At 41.3% G+C, this 19,578-nt stretch overlaps 3 protein-coding genes across 5 annotated transcripts in view; 2 read left to right on the top strand and 1 right to left on the bottom strand.

Moving 5' to 3' along the window:
• The window catches only part of egln1a (egl-9 family hypoxia-inducible factor 1a), a 30,009-nt gene extending 27,779 nt beyond the window's left edge, over positions 1 to 2,230 (bottom strand). The window contains exon 1 of the mRNA XM_029119772.2: positions 1,070 to 2,230. Coding sequence (XP_028975605.2) covers positions 1,070 to 1,855 — 786 coding nt within the window. The 5' untranslated portion in view covers positions 1,856 to 2,230. The remainder of the gene's footprint in view (positions 1 to 1,069) is intronic.
• Positions 1,977 to 13,556, top strand: tsnax (translin-associated factor X). Of its 2 annotated transcripts, none has more exons than XM_020046601.3 (8): positions 1,977 to 2,090; positions 4,811 to 4,929; positions 7,021 to 7,135; positions 7,967 to 8,097; positions 8,845 to 8,960; positions 10,360 to 10,518; positions 11,435 to 11,500; positions 11,636 to 13,556. In XM_020046601.3, the coding sequence occupies exons 1-8, from the start codon at positions 2,077 to 2,079 to the stop codon at positions 11,792 to 11,794; spliced, it is 879 nt and encodes a 292-aa protein (XP_019902160.2). In that variant the 5' UTR covers positions 1,977 to 2,076; the 3' UTR covers positions 11,795 to 13,556. The 2 variants fall into 2 exon arrangements, with proteins under 2 accessions (XP_019902160.2, XP_012987605.2); XM_013132151.4 differs by lacking the exon at positions 1,977 to 2,090 and adding an exon at positions 3,841 to 4,180 and having other exon boundaries at positions 4,822 to 4,929.
• A 5,161-nt stretch (positions 13,557 to 18,717) lies between these two features.
• disc1 (DISC1 scaffold protein) overlaps positions 18,718 to 19,578 on the top strand; it is a 64,820-nt gene continuing 63,959 nt past the window's right edge. For both annotated transcript variants that reach the window (XR_004575765.1, XM_029119755.2), the window contains exon 1: positions 18,718 to 19,578. Coding sequence is in view for 1 of the 2 variants with exons in the window: in XM_029119755.2 (XP_028975588.2) it covers positions 19,476 to 19,578 (103 nt within the window). In the remaining variant the exon portion in view is untranslated.

Genomic DNA, 19,578 nt, shown 5'->3' with positions numbered 1-19,578 from the left:
GGTTATTTTGTCCTTTTTCTGGGGCTAACCTTAGAAAGTCAGTGCTAACCCTGCTCTGGAGATGGGCCAGCTAGACCTCAGCTAAGGGTGGTGCTAGCCCACTTCAAAATGTGTGAACACTTGCTTAGCCCTGGGCTAACATCTCCCTTAGCCCAGGGCTAAGGAGACTCTTAGCATTGGACTTAGGTGCAATGTGAACACACCTTATTAGGTTTCAGAATGCCAAATGCTCCATCTGGAAAAAACAAGGTACCCCTCATCTGGTTAATACCTTCCATATGGAGATGCTTCTCAGCAGCAGTGACTGGTCAGGATTTAGGGAAGATAATTAGCAAAATACTACTTAGTCCATAATGAAAGCCCGATCCAGAGCACACAAGGCCAAAAATTCACCTTTTAGCACAACAGCACCCCAAAGTACACAGCCAAGACAGCGTAAGAGTGGCATTTTGGCACTTCAGTGGAAGTGCTTGATTGGCTCAACTAAAGCCTGGTCTTGAACTGAACACAACATCTTTGAGGGAACCGGTTGCTCACAGTCCAAAGAGGGACTATTCAATCTGACAGAGCTTGAGAGGATCTACACGGAAGAAAGGCAAATCTCCCCAAATCCATGTGCGTGAAGCTGGTAGAGGCATACCCATGAACATTTGACAATTTGATTGCTGCCATAGGCATTTTTAGAAAGTACTGAATAAAGGGTCTGAATACGTATTTGCAGGAGATTTTCAATGAAGTGGCACACATTTCGAAACTTGTGTTTTTGCTTTGTCATTGGGTATTATGTAGACTGATTGCAACTATACTTCCTTTAATGTGCACCATGTACTGTATTTAGGCCTTTAAGATGTTACTCTAAGTATAGGCCACATTTCAATGTCTGAGGAAATAAGTCTGTCTACATTTTCTCAATAGCTGAAAGATTGAATATGGGGAAGCTTGTTGATTACCCTGGTGACGTGATTGTGTGTGGACTGTCTCTCTGATATGATGCTGTTACAACCACCCCTAGTCTATAGGCGAAAAAATAAACAACGTCAGACTTGACCAAAACCACGTGGCTACTTACTTTCGTCCTTCCGTTTATTGTGTAGTTTCCCAGTTTACCATTGCAATGTCTGATCAGGTCATCCATACGGCTCATCAGAAACCGGATCTTCTCACACCCTGGTTCCCGGCCCTCGATCCAGGTGATCTTATCCCCCCTAATATCTTTAGTAGAGTCACTTTTCTGATTGACCAATTGACCGTCCGTAAACTTCCCGGTTTTATGCAACGTTTGGACGTCCTCCAGGATTTCCAACCCCGTTTCCAATCCGAGAAAGTTGTCAACCACGCAAATACCATGCTTTGTCATACACGGAACTATGTACTCCATAGCAAGTTTCTGAGGCGTCGATCGCTTTGTGTTTTGACCGTTGGGTTTGGTATTGTTATTTGACCTGGTGTCGCCGCCTGGTTTATCATCCAAGGACCCCGCACACTCCGCATTCGTTATAAACTCTTTCATTCTGGTCTCGTCGCTGGGGAATGGTGTATTATTGTCGGGTTCAGCGCGATTTTGTTGTAGTGGCTGCCCTTTTTGTGACGGTTGTGTCTGTCCCTCTTTTCCCCGGTCCTCAGACTGGGATTCCACCGGCTTCAGTTTTGAAACCTGCGCATTTGTCTCCGATTCTTTGCATATGAGTTTGTGCATTTTCCAGTGCTGCTTTTGATGCTCCTTGCTGCAGTAGAAGGAATTTCGGCACCGACCGCATTTGAGGAGATTCTCCATTTTCCCACAAAGTTCACAATATTGCCGGTCGCTTTCACGCTGCAAATCCAGATCTGCCTGTGATGTGGTCTTATTCTCCATGTTTGTAGTTGGAAGTAGTATGTGGCGGTCTCTTTAAATCTAATCCTTTACACGCGCACTGCACACTGCTATCGACAAGTTTGGAAATTATCTAAAGCTCCAACACAGCCTGTAACGCCACTCCTGAGTACAACTGAAAGCCAGCACCCCACGATTTGGCAAACGAGCATTTCATCACTCGTCTTCAGTCGCAGTTACTTCATATTAAGGTGTAACAGAAGATGACCTGGTCCGTGTAAGTCAACCATTTCGGAAGGTCCAGTCTTCGGAACGCTTTGTAGCGAGCTAGCCGTCTGTCCTACTGTGTCGCATGGCACCGTCAATGTTCAACGCCCTCCCGCTCTCTCTGAAGCGATTACCAAACCCCGCTAGTCCTCCCTATTCGGCAGCGGGGGGCTGGGCCATTGGCTGGGCTTTGTTCCAGCAGCTCCAACAAAAAGGAGGAAGGATTTCATTCACAATTCAAAGATTAGGTCGAGGAAAATATTGTAATAATATTGTAAACATAATTTTTATGTCGGGAACAACTGGCTATTCCATGTTTGACCGTTAGTAGGACATCTAAAATACTTAATTTGTTTGTTTTTATATTACATTCTCCTGGCTTTACATTAAAATTCATAATAATTTATAGTGCCCAATCCAAATATAAGAATAGTGTGATCCCACTTTTAGTTGGATCTGTTGCCTATGCTCTGCTATCCAGAATTTGTTCTTTCTGTTTGGTTTTTGGAGCAACTTAAACACACAAAACATACAAAATAGAAGTGTTGATCTAAAATTTGGTTTTTATTTCTTTATAATGGGAAATAAAAAAGAGCATAATATAATCTTAAAGTTTTAAAACCAGCCGTGCTACATGCTAAATGAAAGTAAATGTAAAATGATCCCAACCCTTGCTAAAGCATCTGGGCTGCATCGACTACAACTGTATTCACTGGTGCAGCCCACAGGCCGCACCAGGCGAATGGCACGTACACAGTTGGCTGGCTTCCCCTTGAGAGTGAATTCCCGTGGAGACAGAAATCTGATCTGTCTAATCAGAGGGGTCACAAAAAAGAGGCCCGCCACGAGTTACTAATTCATTATTTAGGTGTGAAAGTATTAGGCAGACGCGTGGACTACTGTATATCAAAAACATTTCAATATTAAAACCAGGATCCGTTGTAAATGTTGTGTAATGCTTTCATTGGTGCAGCAATACTTATTTTCCTGCGCCAAAACAATAGACAGGTATTGGATCAAGGTCTGTTAAATCCATTGAACTATGTCCCTGATCGTCTCCTCCCCCTCAACCCTAGATTTGCACGTTCATCTCATAGATTAGGGCGTGAAAATGATTAGGGGTGTAATGCCGTGCATTTGCTCCAAACTAGGTAAACATCGGGGCCGGTTTCACTGACACGGATTAAGCTTAGTCTAGGACAAAAAAAACGCTCAATGGAGTTTTCTTTTGAACTTGATTTATTAGTCCTAGACTAGGCTTTATCCATGTCAGTGAAACCGGCCCGGGTGTATGCAACATATATTTAAATATGTTGCAAAATTCTCCGGACTTTGTATTAGCTATTTAAGTTGAACGTTTCCGATTTATATATATATATATATTATTTCTTTAATTTTTTTTACGTAGGCCTATGTCGCAAATATTACCTGGTACCTTTACCAAGTTAGAAAAAGATAGAAATGTTTTCACCGCTGCACTCTGGGACTTGAGTGCCTCTCCGGACATTATTCTAGACTCTACGATTTTTGAGGTAATCTATGTTTAATGTGAAAACAAAGTTCGAATAATTTTGATTTATTTTACTCCAAAATGTGCATGATATACACTTTGATTTGTATGCATACATTTTTAAGATTACCAAAATCAACATAAATGTAAAAACACAAAACGGTAACTACGTCACTTCTATTAAAACAACATTTCCCGAAGTGCAGCTCTGCTATTTACTCGAGTAAAAAGCGTCCAAGCCCCTACAGAACGAGATGGTCGTAGTCATGCCTGAAAATGAGAAACGTCCTCAGCTTGATGTTCACCCACCTTCATTGCATAAAATAATACCGTTTTAATTAAAGTTTTTTTTTAAATGTATTCTGGTTTTCCTGTGTTCATGAAAAATATTTTGTGACTCAAATTAAAAATCATGGTTAAGGCGATTGATTCGTGCACATTCACCACCCGTTTGCTGAATCGCAAACAAACAGTCGGTTTGGATTTTAATGAAATTAAAGCCAGCTAGGTAGATATTTACTTTGCTAAATAAGAATTAAACAACTTTCCTTATTTGATAACACGACTTGGGATGATGATTAAACACGAAGGTACAGTAATTAAATACATTTTCATTCTGGTTGGTGTTGAGAATCGCTTTTGTTGCGGGTAAAAAGGATGCAGATAATGCCTAAACATTCCTATAACAAATCATATCTTGTTTCTCATGTAACCTGGGATGAATAATAGTTTTATGCAGATTGCAAGCTAATTAATCATACTTTCATAGTCTAATTAGCTACATTACATATGTTGCAGATTGATTTTATATGAATCGACGTTTGTGACGATGTGAAAGTTGGAAAATGATCTAGTAAATACTAGTTGAATACATGCACTTACTTTGAACTAATTAGAGAAAGACTGATTGGCCAGTCTTTAACAAACTGCATCAAACGTAGTATAGAAGGAATGTTTGTGAACACATTGTAGCGTTTATGAACCATATTAATTGATTGGTTTAATCAATATTGTTTTATTATTACATTTAACTCCTGAAAATGCTGTCATATTCAGGTCATCACGTGGGTCCAGGCCCAGTTCACGAATGCTGTATGCGTTTCTCACAAGTAATTAGGTTACCAGTTGGAGTTCGGTTCAAATTGATTTTGCCCAATCAGATGTGGTAAATTCCCGTTTCTCACTTGGTTACAAATGTAGCATAATTCATTAATTTGTAGTTTATCCTCAGGTGAAGGTTGCTCTCGAAGGAAAAAGACTGATTCTGCACAGAAGACGGACAACTGTGACTCAAACCTGACTGTTAACCTGTCCTCACCTGTGATAGCTGCATTCAAAGGTAGAGCACAGCTAAATAACTATCAGTGTCACGGACTGATATATACATTCATTTAGATTCAGCCCAGTTGGTTCCAGTATTCTGACTGTGCCTTGGGATCCGTCACAGGGCTGTTGGAATGGTGTCAGATTGCCTTGTCACAGTCTACAGAGTCTTTGGGGTGGGTGGGGTCCTGTAAGTGATGATTGATGCCTGGAGAAATTAGTGATGAGTAGTCTTGCGAGGCCACTCCTCCAATCGCGTCTGGCCTCCTTGGAGGTCTGGAAACTTGTCTACGGAAAAAAGTCACCACTTATTCTCAGCGGCAAGATTTCTGTTGGATGTTAGTTTTCAAATAAACCTCCCCTCACAGGCTTGTTGAAGGTGGGCTTAGGGTGGTTTCACTATTTCTTCGAACTGGATAGAACACATTTCATGAGTTTTTAGTAACTACTTAGGTTGCAACATATCAGAAAGGAAGCAAAGATGGAGGAAAAACTGAATTTTGTTTTGGAAGAACTGTGCTCTATTCATAAGATCGAGTCAATAAAGCCGTTACAACTTCTCTGCTTAAATGTTATTCTGAAAAAAATTGATGTTTTGGCCTTCCTTACTGAAGGCTATAGTAAATGTTTTATTTATCATGCATGGCCAACAGTCTGCGATTTATTGAAATTGATAGCAGACAGGTCAGTGCTACTAGTGGTTACTCTTCTGATTTCAATAATCGAGGATCAGATTTGTGTTCCCAACGCAAAAAGAATCACAGCAACAGTTCAAAACAAGACGGAAGATGAGAAAATTCATTAAGCAGGCGTTAACCTAGTTTGAGACGTTACTGGCAGATGTTTTTCCCCACCCCTTTTCAACAAAAATCCTATAGGTATTCCCCAGGCCTAGCCACATTCTAGACCTGGTTTAAATCCTATAGGTATTCCCCAGGCCTAGCCACATTCTAGACCTGGTTTAAATCCTATAGGTATTCCCCAGGCCTAGCCACATTCTAGACCTGGTTTAAATCCTATAGGTATTCCCCAGGCCTAGCCACATTCTAGACCTGGTTTAAATCCTTTAGGTATTCCCCAGGCCTAGCCACATTCTAGACCTGGTTTAAATCCTATAGGTATTCCCCAGGCCTAGCCACATTCTAGACCTGGTTTAAATCCTATAGGTATTCCCCAGGCCTTGCCACATTCTAGATCTGGTTTAAATCCTATAGGTATTCCCCAGGCCTAGCCACATTCTAGACCTGGTTTAAATCCTATAGGTATTCCCCAGGCCTAGCCACATTCTAGACCTGGTTTAAATCCTATAGGTATTCCCCAGGCCTAGCCACATTCTAGATCTGGTTTAAATCCTATAGGTATTCCCCAGGCCTAGCCACATTCTAGATCTGGTTTAAATCCTATAGGTATTCCCCAGGCCTAGCCACATTCTAGACCTGGTTTAAATCCTATAGGTATTCCCCAGGCCTAGCCACATTCTAGACCTGGTTTAAATCCTATAGGTATTCCCCAGGCCTAGCCACATTCTAGACCTGGTTTAAATCCTATAGTTATTCCCCAGGCCTAGCCACATTCTAGACCTGGTTTAAATCCTATAGGTATTCCCCAGGCCTAGCCACATTCTAAACCTGGTTTAAATCCTATAGGTATTCCCCAGGCCTAGCCACATTCTAGATCTGGTTTAAATCCTATAGGTATTCCCCAGGCCTAGCCACATTCTAGACCTGGTTTAAAAGGCTATGAGTAACTGTTCAGCTGCAGTGTCTGAAAAGGGGAGAGTCAAGAGAAGTGGGAGAAGGCAGACCCACTCTAGCGGTGGTTGGGGGTATAAGCTCTCTGCTTCGGGTTCTTTTTCATCAGCTTCATTATGACGTTCCAATTGTGGTTAATAACTGTATTTCCTAATAATTACAATATATAACAATTGTTTCATTGGGACTTGCTTGGGGCTTCTCATTGGGGCTTCTTTAAAGAGACACTTGTCTTTATTAAAGAGACATCTGTCTCTGGGGCTTCCTTAAAGAGACATCTCTCACATTAAGGTTTCCTTAATATTCTCTACATTAATAAATGCTGAAAAAAACATCTTATATGTTTTGCTTGCCAGTTTTTCAGCTGGAGCTTGACACCAAACATGACAAGTATGAGCGCTTGGTAAAGCTCAGCAGAGACATCACCATCGACAGTAAGAGGACGATCTTCCTCCTTCATCGAGTCACCAGGTAATTAAGGTGGAAAAAGGATTCCCAGTTGTCCCAGTCATCCTTGGATGGTTCTGGAATCCCTATGTATTCATTTATAATTCAAATAATATTTCAAGCAGTATTTAAGTAGTTATCTTACAACACTGGTGTCAATTGTATGAACTATTGTAATCCTACTAGCATCGCATATCTTTCTAGCATCGCATTTCCTACTAGCATTGTATTATATGTTAGTGTGGAAGAGAAATTCCTCTCCTTGCCTCTGGGGTTGAACCAGGGAGCTTCTGAACACAGACATGTGATTTTAATCCTGTAGGTTAAAACCTGGACAAATACAGATGCAAGGGAATGCCCAGCCATCTTCTTAACTCTCTTCTGAATAGGGTTAGGGTTAAACCCTAACCCTAACTCTCCAAAAACATCCTGCAATAATCTGGTTGTTGATCTTATGTTCACCCACATGCTGTTTCTGCCTGTCCCAGTAGAACATATCAACTGACATTATGGAAAGGTGAAAGGAAGAAAAAAAAGTCTTATTTATAGACATATTAGAACCCTAGTCAATGATTATGTTGACAGTGTCATGTTAATGTTGTTGATGAGAAATGGCTAGATAGTTAGCAATATGAGCTGGTAGCATTCAGCCGGTGACAACCCTGTCACAAGGTGGGAAGTAGAGATGAATAGTTAATTGTGAAGTGATAGATGATGAATCTAACAATGCTTCTAACTGCTGTCTGCGTTCAGAGGGTCCCAGGTTCCAGCCCAGGTCGGTGCAAGGACAGAGACAATACTGTTACATAATGTTCTGTCCAAGTAGGACCTGATGCTAATGTGTGGTCCTGTCAGTGTCCCGGGTGTGGAGGAGGTGCTGACAGAAGCTGACGTGAAGCTGGACGGAGTCAGACAGAAGATTGGGATGATTGCTGAAGAAATCAGAGGAGAAGACCTATACCAGTTCCACAGAGCCTTCACACCAGGTCTTGAAACACACCATTGTCTTACTATACTTGGGAGAACTTCATGTGTTCCCATTAAAAATCCTATTTTCCAAAACCATAATTCTAAAAATATCCTATTTTTCCAGATGTGTCCTTTGAAGCACTTTTTGCTAGGCCTTTCAAGTTATCATACTGCTGTCCAGGGAATTGTCGGTACAACAGTAATCCTGTTTCAGGGTCGCAGCTGTACTCCCAGAAACTAACTTTACTGTTGAGTCTGTACTCCCAGATAGTAACTTTACCGTTGAGTCTGTACTCCCAGATAGTGACTTTACCGTTGAGTCTGTACTCCCAGACAGTGACTTTACCGTTGAGTCTGTACTCCCAGACAGTGACTTTACCGTTGAGTCTGTACTCCCAGACAGTGACTTTACCGTTGAGTCTGTACTCCCAGACAGTGACTTTACCGTTGAGTCTGTACTCCCAGACAGTGACTTTACCGTTGAGTCTGTACTCCCGGACAGTGACTTTACCGTTGAGTCTGTACTCCCAGACAGTGACTTTACCGTTGAGTTTGTACTCCCAGACAGTGACTTTACCGTTGAGTCTGTACTCCCAGACAGTGACTTTACCAAATCAGGAACTGGAGGGAACAGCCTACTTGGTTCAACTATTATAGATCCTTATGATGTCATGTTGGACGAATAGTGGCCGTGAAGATTGGATTAGTTATATGTAATCTGTAATTATTTTTCTGTCACCCCACTGTCTTGCTCTGTGTGTCAGGTATCCAGGAGTATGTAGAGGCTGTTTCATTCCATCACTTCATCAAACATCGCACTCTCATCAGCCTGGAAGAAATCAATGCCAAGCTGGTCTTTGTGAAGGACTCCGATGCTAAGGTAAAGTGTCTTTTCACTATTCTTCAAATAGAATTTGACCTGGGGAGTGCGTTGCTAACATGGGCTTGAATCTAAGTTTGACCTGGGGGGTCCATGGGTAACATGGGTTTGACCTGGGGGGACCATGGGTAACATGGGTTTGAATCTAAGTTTGACCTGGGGGGTCCATGGGTAACATTGGGTTTGAATCTAAGTTTGACCTGGGAGGTCCATGGGTAACATGGGTTTTAATCTAAGTTTGACCTGGGAGGTCCATGGGTAACATGGGTTTTAATCTAAGTTTGACCTGGGAGGTCCATGGGTAACATGGGTTTGAATCTAAGTTTGACCTGGGGGCTCCAGTGGGTAACATGGATCCCTAAGGTCAAACTTAGATTCAATGCCCATGTTTCAACCAACTAGTCTTTCTAGCAAGCAAGTTTATTTATGTAGCACAATTCATACATATAAGCAGTTCAATGTGCTTTACAAAGAAAAAGAAAAAATATAAATACAATAGCATTGTATAAATAGCATAAAAACAAATACTCAAATGAAAACAGAATAATAAAACAGAATAAAAATGCGATAAAAACATAGGAAGCCATAAAAGCTGTAAGGCTAAACACAGCAGTTACGTGCTCAGTCGTAGGCACGTGAAAAGAGAAGTGTTTTTAACCTGGATTTAAAAATGGATACGTTTGAGGCACATCTAAGATCTTCTGGTAGTTTATTCCAGTTGTGTACAGCATAAGTGCTAAATGCAGCTTCACCATGTTTAGTTTGGACTCTGGGCTCTACTAGCTGACCTGAGTTCATGGATCTAAGAACCCTGCTCGGTTTCTATAAGAAATGTATTCGGGCCTAAACCATTCTGAGATTTCTAAACTAAAAGCACAACTTTTAAAATCTATTCTGTAACTGACTGGAAGCCAGTCCAAAGATTTAAGAACCAGAGTGATGTGCTCTGTTCTCTTGGTCCTGGTTAACATTCTAGCAGCAGCATTCTGAATGAGCATAGGCATAGCTGTGGTAGTTAATGTTGTTGTTCTATAGAATTGTGTAATACTATGTTTCAAGTCAGCCTACAGGATGATGATCAATACCATTTTTGGGTACAGACTATGTTGGAAGAGCCAGATCCAACAAAACCTTTGTCAATATGGGCTCAGTTCTGGGGGGGAATTCTAGCAGCTTTGAGGAGATTTAAGGACTGATGGGTGTTTTCACACACACACTGAAACACAGCATGACACAATCTACCCTCTTTCCCTGTTTTGACAGACAGACAGACAGGCAGACAGCCAGGCAGAAAAATAAACAGGTACACAGGTAGACAGACAGACAGACAGGCAGATGGATGAACTGGTATGCAGACAGACAGACGAACCACCACCTGTACTGTTGATTTGACTTACAGGAGACCGCTGAGGGCCAGCAGCCTATTGGAGCCCAGCAGGTTCTGACCTTTCAGGTGACCCCTACAGACTACCTTTTGGGCGTGGCAGACCTGACCGGGGAACTCATGAGGATGTGTATCAGCAGCGTGGGAAATGGAGACATGGATACGCCCTTCCAGGTAGGTCCTCCTTTTGTACCTTGGACACGCCCTTCCAAGCCAAATCACTGCAGATGACAATTAACTGTCAACAAATCACCATGCATTATCATAACTACTCATTGTTGTTTGTAGAGCTCTCAGTCACAGTTCATTCACAAATCACCATGCATCGTCATAACTACTCATTGTTGTTTGTAGAGCTCTCAGTCACAGTTCATTCACAAATCACCATGCTTTGTCATAACTACTCATTGTTGTTTGTAGAGCTCTCAGTCACAGTTCATTCACAAATCACCATGCATCGTCATAACTACTCATTGTTTATAGAGCTCTCAGTCACAATTCATTCACAAATCACCATGCATCGTCATAACTACTCATTGTTGTTTGTAGAGCTCTCAGTCACAGTTAATTCACAAATCACCATGCATCAGCATATATACTCATTGTTGTTTGTAGAGCTCTCAGTCACAGTTCATTCACAAATCACCATGCTTTGTCATAACTACTCATTGTTGTTTGTAGAGCTCTCAGTCACAGTTCATTCACAAATCACCATGCATCGTCATAACTACTCATTGTTTATAGAGCTCTCAGTCATAATTCATTCACAAATCACCATGCATCGTCATAACTACTCATTGTTGTTTGTAGAGCTCTCAGTCACAGTTCATTCACAAATCACCATGCATCATCATAACTACTCATTGTTTATAGAGCTCTCAGTCACAGTTCATTCACAAATCACCATGCATCATCATAACTACTTATTGTTGTTTGTAGAGCTCTCAGTCACAGTTCATTCACAAATCACCATGCATCATCATAAATACTCATTGTTTTTGTAGAGCTCTTAGTCACAGTTGGGTCACAGTTCAGTCACAGTACATCACAGATTTGATTGATTGACAGTGACTTTTCAATTTATCTCTAGGTGTCTATGTTTTTACGTCAAATCCACGACGGCTTCTCCTACATTGGTAACACTGGTCCTTATGAGGTGAGGAGGATGTGTGTGTCTTGGGCAGTTTGATTGTTTAATGAATTGATGTCCCCAGGTGAGTAAGATGATTGGTGTGTGGGTCTGGGGCAATTTGATTGAATAATTGGCTAATGATTGATTTGATGTCCCCAGGTTAGTAAGAAGCTCCATACCCTACGACAGAGCCTCTCCAAAGTGGAGGATGCCTGCTATACTCTGAAGGTGCGGGGCTCAGAGATTCCCAAACACATGCTTGCTGACGTCTTCTCCAGCAGGACGTCCATGATAGACCAGGACGAGGGAGTGGCGTAATGGTGGGGTGAAGTCTGATGGCCTGAAGATGTGGATTTCCATTGTGGGGCGTGGCCTAATGGTGGGGTGGGGTCTGATGGCCTGAAGGTCTGGATGTCCATAGTGGGGCGTGGCCTAATGGTGGGGTTGGGTCTGATGGCCTGAAGGTGTGGATGTCCATAGTGGGGTGTGGTGTAATGGTGGGGTGGGGTCCAATGGCCTTAAGGTGTGGAGGTTCATAGTGGGGCGTGGTCTAATGATGCAGAGCATGATTTTGAGGGGTGAAATTACTCTTAGATGCTGATCTTGGGTCAGTGATGTTCAGTAGTTGGAAGAGAAAAAACTGATCCTGGATCCGTACCTCGGGGGAACTGATCCTGGATCCGTACCTCGGGGGAACTGATCCTGGATCCGTACCTCGGGGGAACTGATCCTGGATCCGTACCTCGGGGGAACTGATCCTGGATCCGTACCTCGGGGGAACTGATCCTGGATCCGTACCTCGGGGGAACTGATCCTGGATCCGTACCTCGGGGAAACTGATCCTGGATCCGTACCTCGGGGAAACTGATCCTGGATCCGTACCTCGGGGAAACTGATCCTGGATCCGTACCTCGGGGAAACTGATCCGTACCTCGGGGAAACTGATCCTGGATCCGTACCTCGGGGAAACTGATCCTGGATCCGTACCTCGGGGAAACTGATCCTGGATCCGTACCTCGGGGAAACTGATCCGTACCTCGGGGAAACTGATCCTGGATCCGTACCTCAGGGAAACTGATCCGTACCTCGGGGAAACTGATCCGTACCTCGGGGAAACTGATCCTGGATCCGTACCTCGGGGAAACTGATCCGTACCTCGGGGAAACGGATCCTGGATCCGTACCTCGGGGGAACGGATCCTGGATCCGTACCTCGGGGAAACTGATCCTGGATCCGTACCTCGGGGAAACTGATCCTGGATCCGTACCTCGGGGAAACTGATCCTGGATCCGTACCTCGGGGAAACTGATCCGTACCTCGGGGAAACTGATCCCGCATCCGTACCTAAGAGGAATCTTCATACTGCTTCATTATACCGTCAGGATCTTGTTCAATAGGAAAAGTTTATGGAATATTGCAGATGCAAATGTAGTACAATGTCATGATTTCTTATTCTATTGGAATGTTTATTTGTAATATTTTTCTATTTCAACATGCCACTATGTATTTGCTTGTTGAGCAGAGCTTATTATCATAGAGATGTATAGAAGACTTAACTACCAGGCACATACTCATTGAAGACATTTAACATTTTAATGTAGTCAACTAGGTGGGACTTCTAACTACATTGGATGACCTTTCCTGATGACTAAATCATGTGATCATGTCTCCAACTGGTTCATCAGCAAGGACAGCCAATGAATGAGAGTGAATTTGTTTCATTCAGAGATCCCCTCAATGGACATATGCCAATGAGGAAACCAATGCCATAATTACATGTTCCACTGACGAGTCCTCTTTCCATCTCTGTGCCTAATGGCCTCTAGTCCCACTGGCATTCCTGTTTTGGTTCACCTCTGCTTGTTTAAATTGTGCGTTGTTTTTGTGCCTTTTTTTAATATTTTTTTTATGTTTTTTAATTTCATTTGTTGATTTAACCCAAACATTGTTATTTACTGGAGTCATTTCTAACTTGAAGTTAATTTAGTTAACAAAAATAAAATTGTCGCTATTACTTTTGTATTTTTATTTTTTATTTTACAAAAGATAGTGTTAATAAAGTTCAAAAAACTTTTTGGAAGATATTTCTCCAAAGCCTTTATTTTGGAATGTGTGTGTTTTGGGACTGTACTGGTGTCGCCCACTACACCAACTATGGCCAATCAGATGTAGAAGACACGTTGCCAGTCGAAATCTATGGCCAATCAGATGTAGAGGACACTTTACCAGTTTTAACCTCTAGCCAATAAGATGTAGAGGACACTTTGTATTCTTACTTTTGGATGTGAAAAATCTTTGGTGAATGTGTGAAAACTGAAATATTCTATAAACTGGTTTCATACTGTTAAAGCAGTGGCTAGGAGTAGGAGCAGGACTATGGGGACGAGTCCTCAGGAGTAAATGTAAATTGTCAGATAAAGTTTTGGGCACAAATGGGACTGAGCACAGGGACATTCAGATGGACGGGAACATCCAGGTAGACGGGACAGCCAGGAGTCCTGACAGAATTGGGAAAGAAGAAAGATTTGAGCATATCTGACGTCACCAGCACATAGACCAGTGGTTCTCAAAGCTTTTGCGGTTGTAGTAACCCTGATGTGGCTCACCTGAATTCTGACAATACTTAATAGGAAGTGATCGACTATGACATGGTAAAATACTAAATATTTAGGGATCCACTATAACATGATATAATACTTAATAGGCGGTGATCCACTATAACATAGTACAATACTAAACATTTAGGGATCCACTATAACATGGTACAATACTAAACATGTAGGAATCCACAATAACATTGATATAATACTTTATAGGTGGTGTTCCACTATAACATAGTACAATACTAAACACGTGGGGATCCACTATAACATGGTACAATACTAAACACGTGGGGATCCACTATAACATGGTACAATACTAAACACGTGGGGATCCACTATAACATTGTATAATACTAAACAGGCAGGGATCCATTATAACATGATATAATACTTAATAGGAGATGATCCACTATAACATATATTCAATAGGCAGTGATCACTATAACATGGTACAATGCTTAATAGGAGATGATCCACTATAACATGATATAATACTTAATAGGTGGTCATCCACTATAACTTGGTATAATACTAAACATATAGGGATCCACTATAACATGATATAATACTTAATAGGAGGTGATCCACTATAACATGATATAATACTTAATAGGAGGTGATCCACTATAACATGGTACAATGCTAAACACATAGGGATCCACTATAACATATATTTAATAGGCAGTGATCACTATAACATGCAACAATGCTAAACACGTGGGGATCCACTATAACATTGTATAATACTAAACAGGCAGGGATCCATTATAACATGATATAATACTTAATAGGTGGGGATCCACTATTACAGGATAAATATTAAACAGGCAGGGATCCATTATAACCTGATAAAATACTAAACAGTCAGAGATTGTTATAGAAATGTTTTGAACTGATATATTCTTATTGATTAAAGTATTGAGTCCCCTTGTTTAGGTAAGAAAAGGAATGTTGGTTTTGCTGTGGTAAAGGAAGTATGAGGTGCTGAGGTAAACGTGAATCTTTAGCAGGATGGGAGTAGATGCAGAACAATGGGTCTTAGGACAGGATAGAGGAAGATACACAACAGGGGGTAGGATGGATAAGGAACATAGGTTGTTTTTATGGTACGGCCATGCAGATTCTTATCTCCACCCATTCCTCTATAAGTATTGAATGTATTTCCAAATGCTTTAGAGACTCCTCAGATGATTATTCTGTAAGCGTTCAACATGTCTCTCTATTTGCAAATAAACTGTTAATTGTCCCAAGAGGAATTTGTCTCTGTACTTACTCCTTTAAAAGTTTTGATTGATAGAATTACCATCACAAGATCCAGTTTGACCAGATGTAATACGTAATAATCATGAATCTAGTATAACATGACATATATGGAAGGTTTTCCAGCAGAACTTTGCCCAAAGCATCAGACTGCCTCCACTGGCTTGCCTCCTTCCCATAGTGCATCCTGGTGCCATGTGTTCTCCAGGTAAGCAACAAACACGCACCCTGCCATCCACGTGATGTAAAAGGAAACATGATTCATCAGACCAGGCCACCTTCTTCCATTGCTCCATGGTCCAGTTCTGATGCTCATGTGCCCATTGTAGGCACTTTCAGCTGTGGAAATGGGAACCCTGACTGGTCTGCAGCTATGCAGCCCCAAATGCATCCAATTGTGATGCACTGTGTGTTCTGACACCTTTCTATCACTACCAGCATTGGGGCTGCAACTTTTTCAACATGTTGAGCCACAGTAGCTAGTCTGTTGGATCGGACCACCAGCCTTTGCTCCCCATGTGCATCAATGAGCCTTGGCCACCCATGACCCTGTTGCCGGTTCATCGCTTTTCCTTCCTTGGATCACCTTTTTTAGGTACTGACCACTGCAGACCAGGAACACCCCACAAGGGCTGCAGTTTTGGAGATGCTCTGACCCAGTCATCTAGCCATCACAATTTGGCCCTTGTCAAAGTCACTCAGATCCTTATGCTTGCTCATTTTTCCTGCTTCTAACACATCAACTTTGAGGACAGAATGTTCACTTGCTGCCTAATCCCACCCACTGAGAGGTGCCATGATAACAAGACAATCAGTGTTATTTACTTCACCTGTCAGTGGTCATAAAGTTATAGCTGATTGGTATCTGCTGTCAGAGGAAAAAGTTAAAATGTTTATTCAAAATGATATGAACGAGAGATAGCCACAAATAACAAGATGTAGATGAAAACAAAAAGTTCACTCACCATTATGATTATTATTTAAAAATGAAGTCAGCTAGCTAGGTAGGCTCAAGCGTGAGAAAACGATAAGGCTCGCTATTGTCTCTGAATTAGTGACGTGCAATTAGGCCTGGAAATATTTGGACACTGACAAAAGTTTTGTTATTTTGGCTGTTTGCCAAAATACATTGAAGTACATACAGTTAAATAATGCATATGGGCTTAAGGAGCAGTCTCTCAGCTATAACATGAGGGTATTCACATCCACATTCGAGGAGGGGTTCCGGAATTACAGCTCTTTATTATGTAGGCCCCTCTTTTTCAAGGGACCAAAAATTAATTGGACAAATTACTAAAAAGCTGTTTCATGGACAGTTGTTGGCTATTCTTTAATTATTTCTTCATCAATGATGCAGGTAAAAGGTCTGGAGTTAATTCCAGGTGTGGTATTTGCATTTGGAAGCTGTTTCTTCCTAAATTTTGGCATTCTTTTTTCCTAGCCACTGAAATTCAACACTACTGTTGTTTGCTCCTTGGGGTTTAAGGCCAGTTGTCTCTGTAAAAGCACTTTGTGACAACTGCTGATGTAAAAAGGGCTTTATAAATACCTTTGATTGATTGATTGATTGATCTAGAGGGCCTTGAGGCGTTATACAATTGTCCCATCTATTACATGACAATATGTGATTAGTTGATTCAACTCTAATTGAAGTCAATGTCAATGATGTTGGCTGGTGCCTTCTATTCAAAGCCTGAGGGCCTAGCCAAGTAGTGTTGAGCACAGCTAGATTATTTCTACCAAGTTACTAATAGTGAATTCTATTTGGATATTTTTTCAACTGAAAAAAATCTATAGGAAGATCATACCAATTAAGACAAAAAAGATTAAATCAATGAAAACATATCTGCAAATGATAATATATAAATATATTTATAGATTTGTATCTATCCTTAGGCATGGTCTGAGGGTGTCGAGGGCCTTGACTGTTCCCCACTGATGGACAGTTGCCATTGCATGCTGTCTTCAGTAGATTGATTTTTCTTCTTTCATGCAAAATAAATAATGATCGAGAATTTCTGAGTCCAGCTGGTCAGTGAAGCTTATATTGAACTTCTGTTCATGATACTGAAATCAGAGATTATGAGTCAGAATGTTGACCGTCAACAGACCTCCATCTATTTTGAGATGTATTCCTTTAGAAACAGCAAATGTAGAGTTATATGAGCTAAACCCTGCTCTATACAATACCTCCCACTCACCCCTTTCTCTGCCTCTCTCCATATATTTATCCATCTCTCCATATCTATCTCTGTGTCATTCTCTCTTATATGGTAATTCACCTCCATGTGTTCATTGTATTTGGGATTTACTGGGGTTGGAATTGATCTATTACATTTTCTTTACAGTTAACACACCAGTTGATTTCGCCCTGTTTGCAGACTAAACATTGTTTGAGTCTGCCACCCTGTGGCTATTAGAAATCTTACAGGCATGAAACAGGATCAGCTTGGATAAAACCATCATATAATTTTGAAGTTAGAAGCGTATACGTTTGAGGTACAAAAGTATTCACACACTTTTGGCAAAATTAAGCTCTGATGCATCTTTTAATTTTCCTTCAGAGGTCTCAGGAACTTGATTAGTGTCCACCAGTGACAAATTCAATTGATTGGAAATGATTTAGAAAAGTGAATCTTTGGGGAGACCTGAAGATGGTAAACACTCCCCATTCAATCTGATAAAGTTTGAGAAGACCTACAAAGAACTAAAGGGAAAATTGGCCCCAAACCAGAAAAGGTAATCTGGTAGAGGCATACCCAGGAAGACTCAGTGGTCACTGCCAAATGTATTTCTACCAAGGACTGAATATACGGCCTGAATAATGTGTATGAGAAATGTCCATGTTTTATTTTCAAGAAATTGCTATCCATTTATAAAAGTGTGTTTTTTCTCTTTGCCATTATGGGTTATTGTGTGTATTGAGTGCATGTGTTTTTAATTAAGCCTAGCCCATAACACAGCAAAATGCGAAAAAAGTGAAGGGGTCTGAATTCTTCCCGACGGGACTATGTAATCTAATGAGCGAGGCCAGTCTGCCCTGAAGTCTGTACATCAGGAAGTTCCAGTGTCCTGTAGTTCTGCCAGCAGGCTTACAAGTGGCTCTAACCTTTGAAGCCTTCTGGGTTATTGGATCACGCTGTTGTCTGAACTGTTAAACCACACACACATCACCGATGCAGACAGTAGGAAGTGATCATATCACACCTGCTGATTGGCTACTGCGATGTTCAGACTGTCTGACTGTCTATCTGTCTGACTGTCTGTTTGTTGTTAATGATTAAAGGATATGGACATACTGAAAGTGTTTGGACAGAGACCGTCATCCAAAGTATTGAGTTTTTTACTATAAGCGACAAATGGTAAAAACATGAATGATCTAGCGATAGGTGTGTTAGGACCTATAATTTTTTAATTTATTAGAAACCATTTCCAAAAGTGATTTTGATTTATTAATGATAAGTTGACCGAGAAAGTAATTTGCAGTTTGTGACATGATAAAATGCAGTCGGTAGTTTAAGGGTTAAATGTAGAGTGAAGGAATCGGAAAGGAGTCAAATTCCATCTCACGTTGGAGCAGAAAGCACCGCCTCACGTTCTCAGTCCAACACGACACAAACGGGTTGAAAGCTTATGGGACCGCGCATCAACAGGCAGAATAACGGATTTTTCCCCCACATTTAGTTGGATTGCTGGTTTTAAAATGCATTCTAATGTAAACCATTGTTATAATTATACGGCATTTTCTGGAGTTTCCTAATACATATATTGATTTATTTTTCTCAAAATAATAAGGACCGTTGAAGTTTAACTTCAAAATGAATTGACGCCTACGTTACCCAAGGAATTACACGTCACAAGTGGATATTGGGCTATACGGATTTCAACTAATGTGTAGATTTGATTATGATCTGAGAAGAAAATAGAACGAGAAAGCAAGGAAACATTTCAGCAAATCTACTGGGAGGAATAGAACCGAAAACAACGGACAGGCTGACACTTTCCACAACGGAAATGAGCTCAGGCGCATTGCTTGGCTGCGAACTGACAGGGGGTTCATCAATCTTTTTTAAATTATGTTTTTGAGCAACTACTTGATGCGGGTGAACCCCTGAAGTCTTCGTTCTAAAATAAAGATGTTTTCTGGGCTGCTGCGGCGGGAAAGCCACAATAACTACGACGACACGGACATCGGCTGCGGCGCAAAAGAGCATCACCGCTGTCCAAGCGGCATGGAAG

This window comes from Esox lucius, chromosome 5 (genome assembly GCF_011004845.1).
Source record: "Esox lucius isolate fEsoLuc1 chromosome 5, fEsoLuc1.pri, whole genome shotgun sequence".
In the NCBI taxonomy this organism is placed as follows: Eukaryota; Metazoa; Chordata; class Actinopteri; order Esociformes; family Esocidae; genus Esox; species Esox lucius.
The sequence above is the reverse complement of the archived record's forward strand: the minus strand, read 5'-3'. Positions and strand labels throughout refer to the sequence as shown.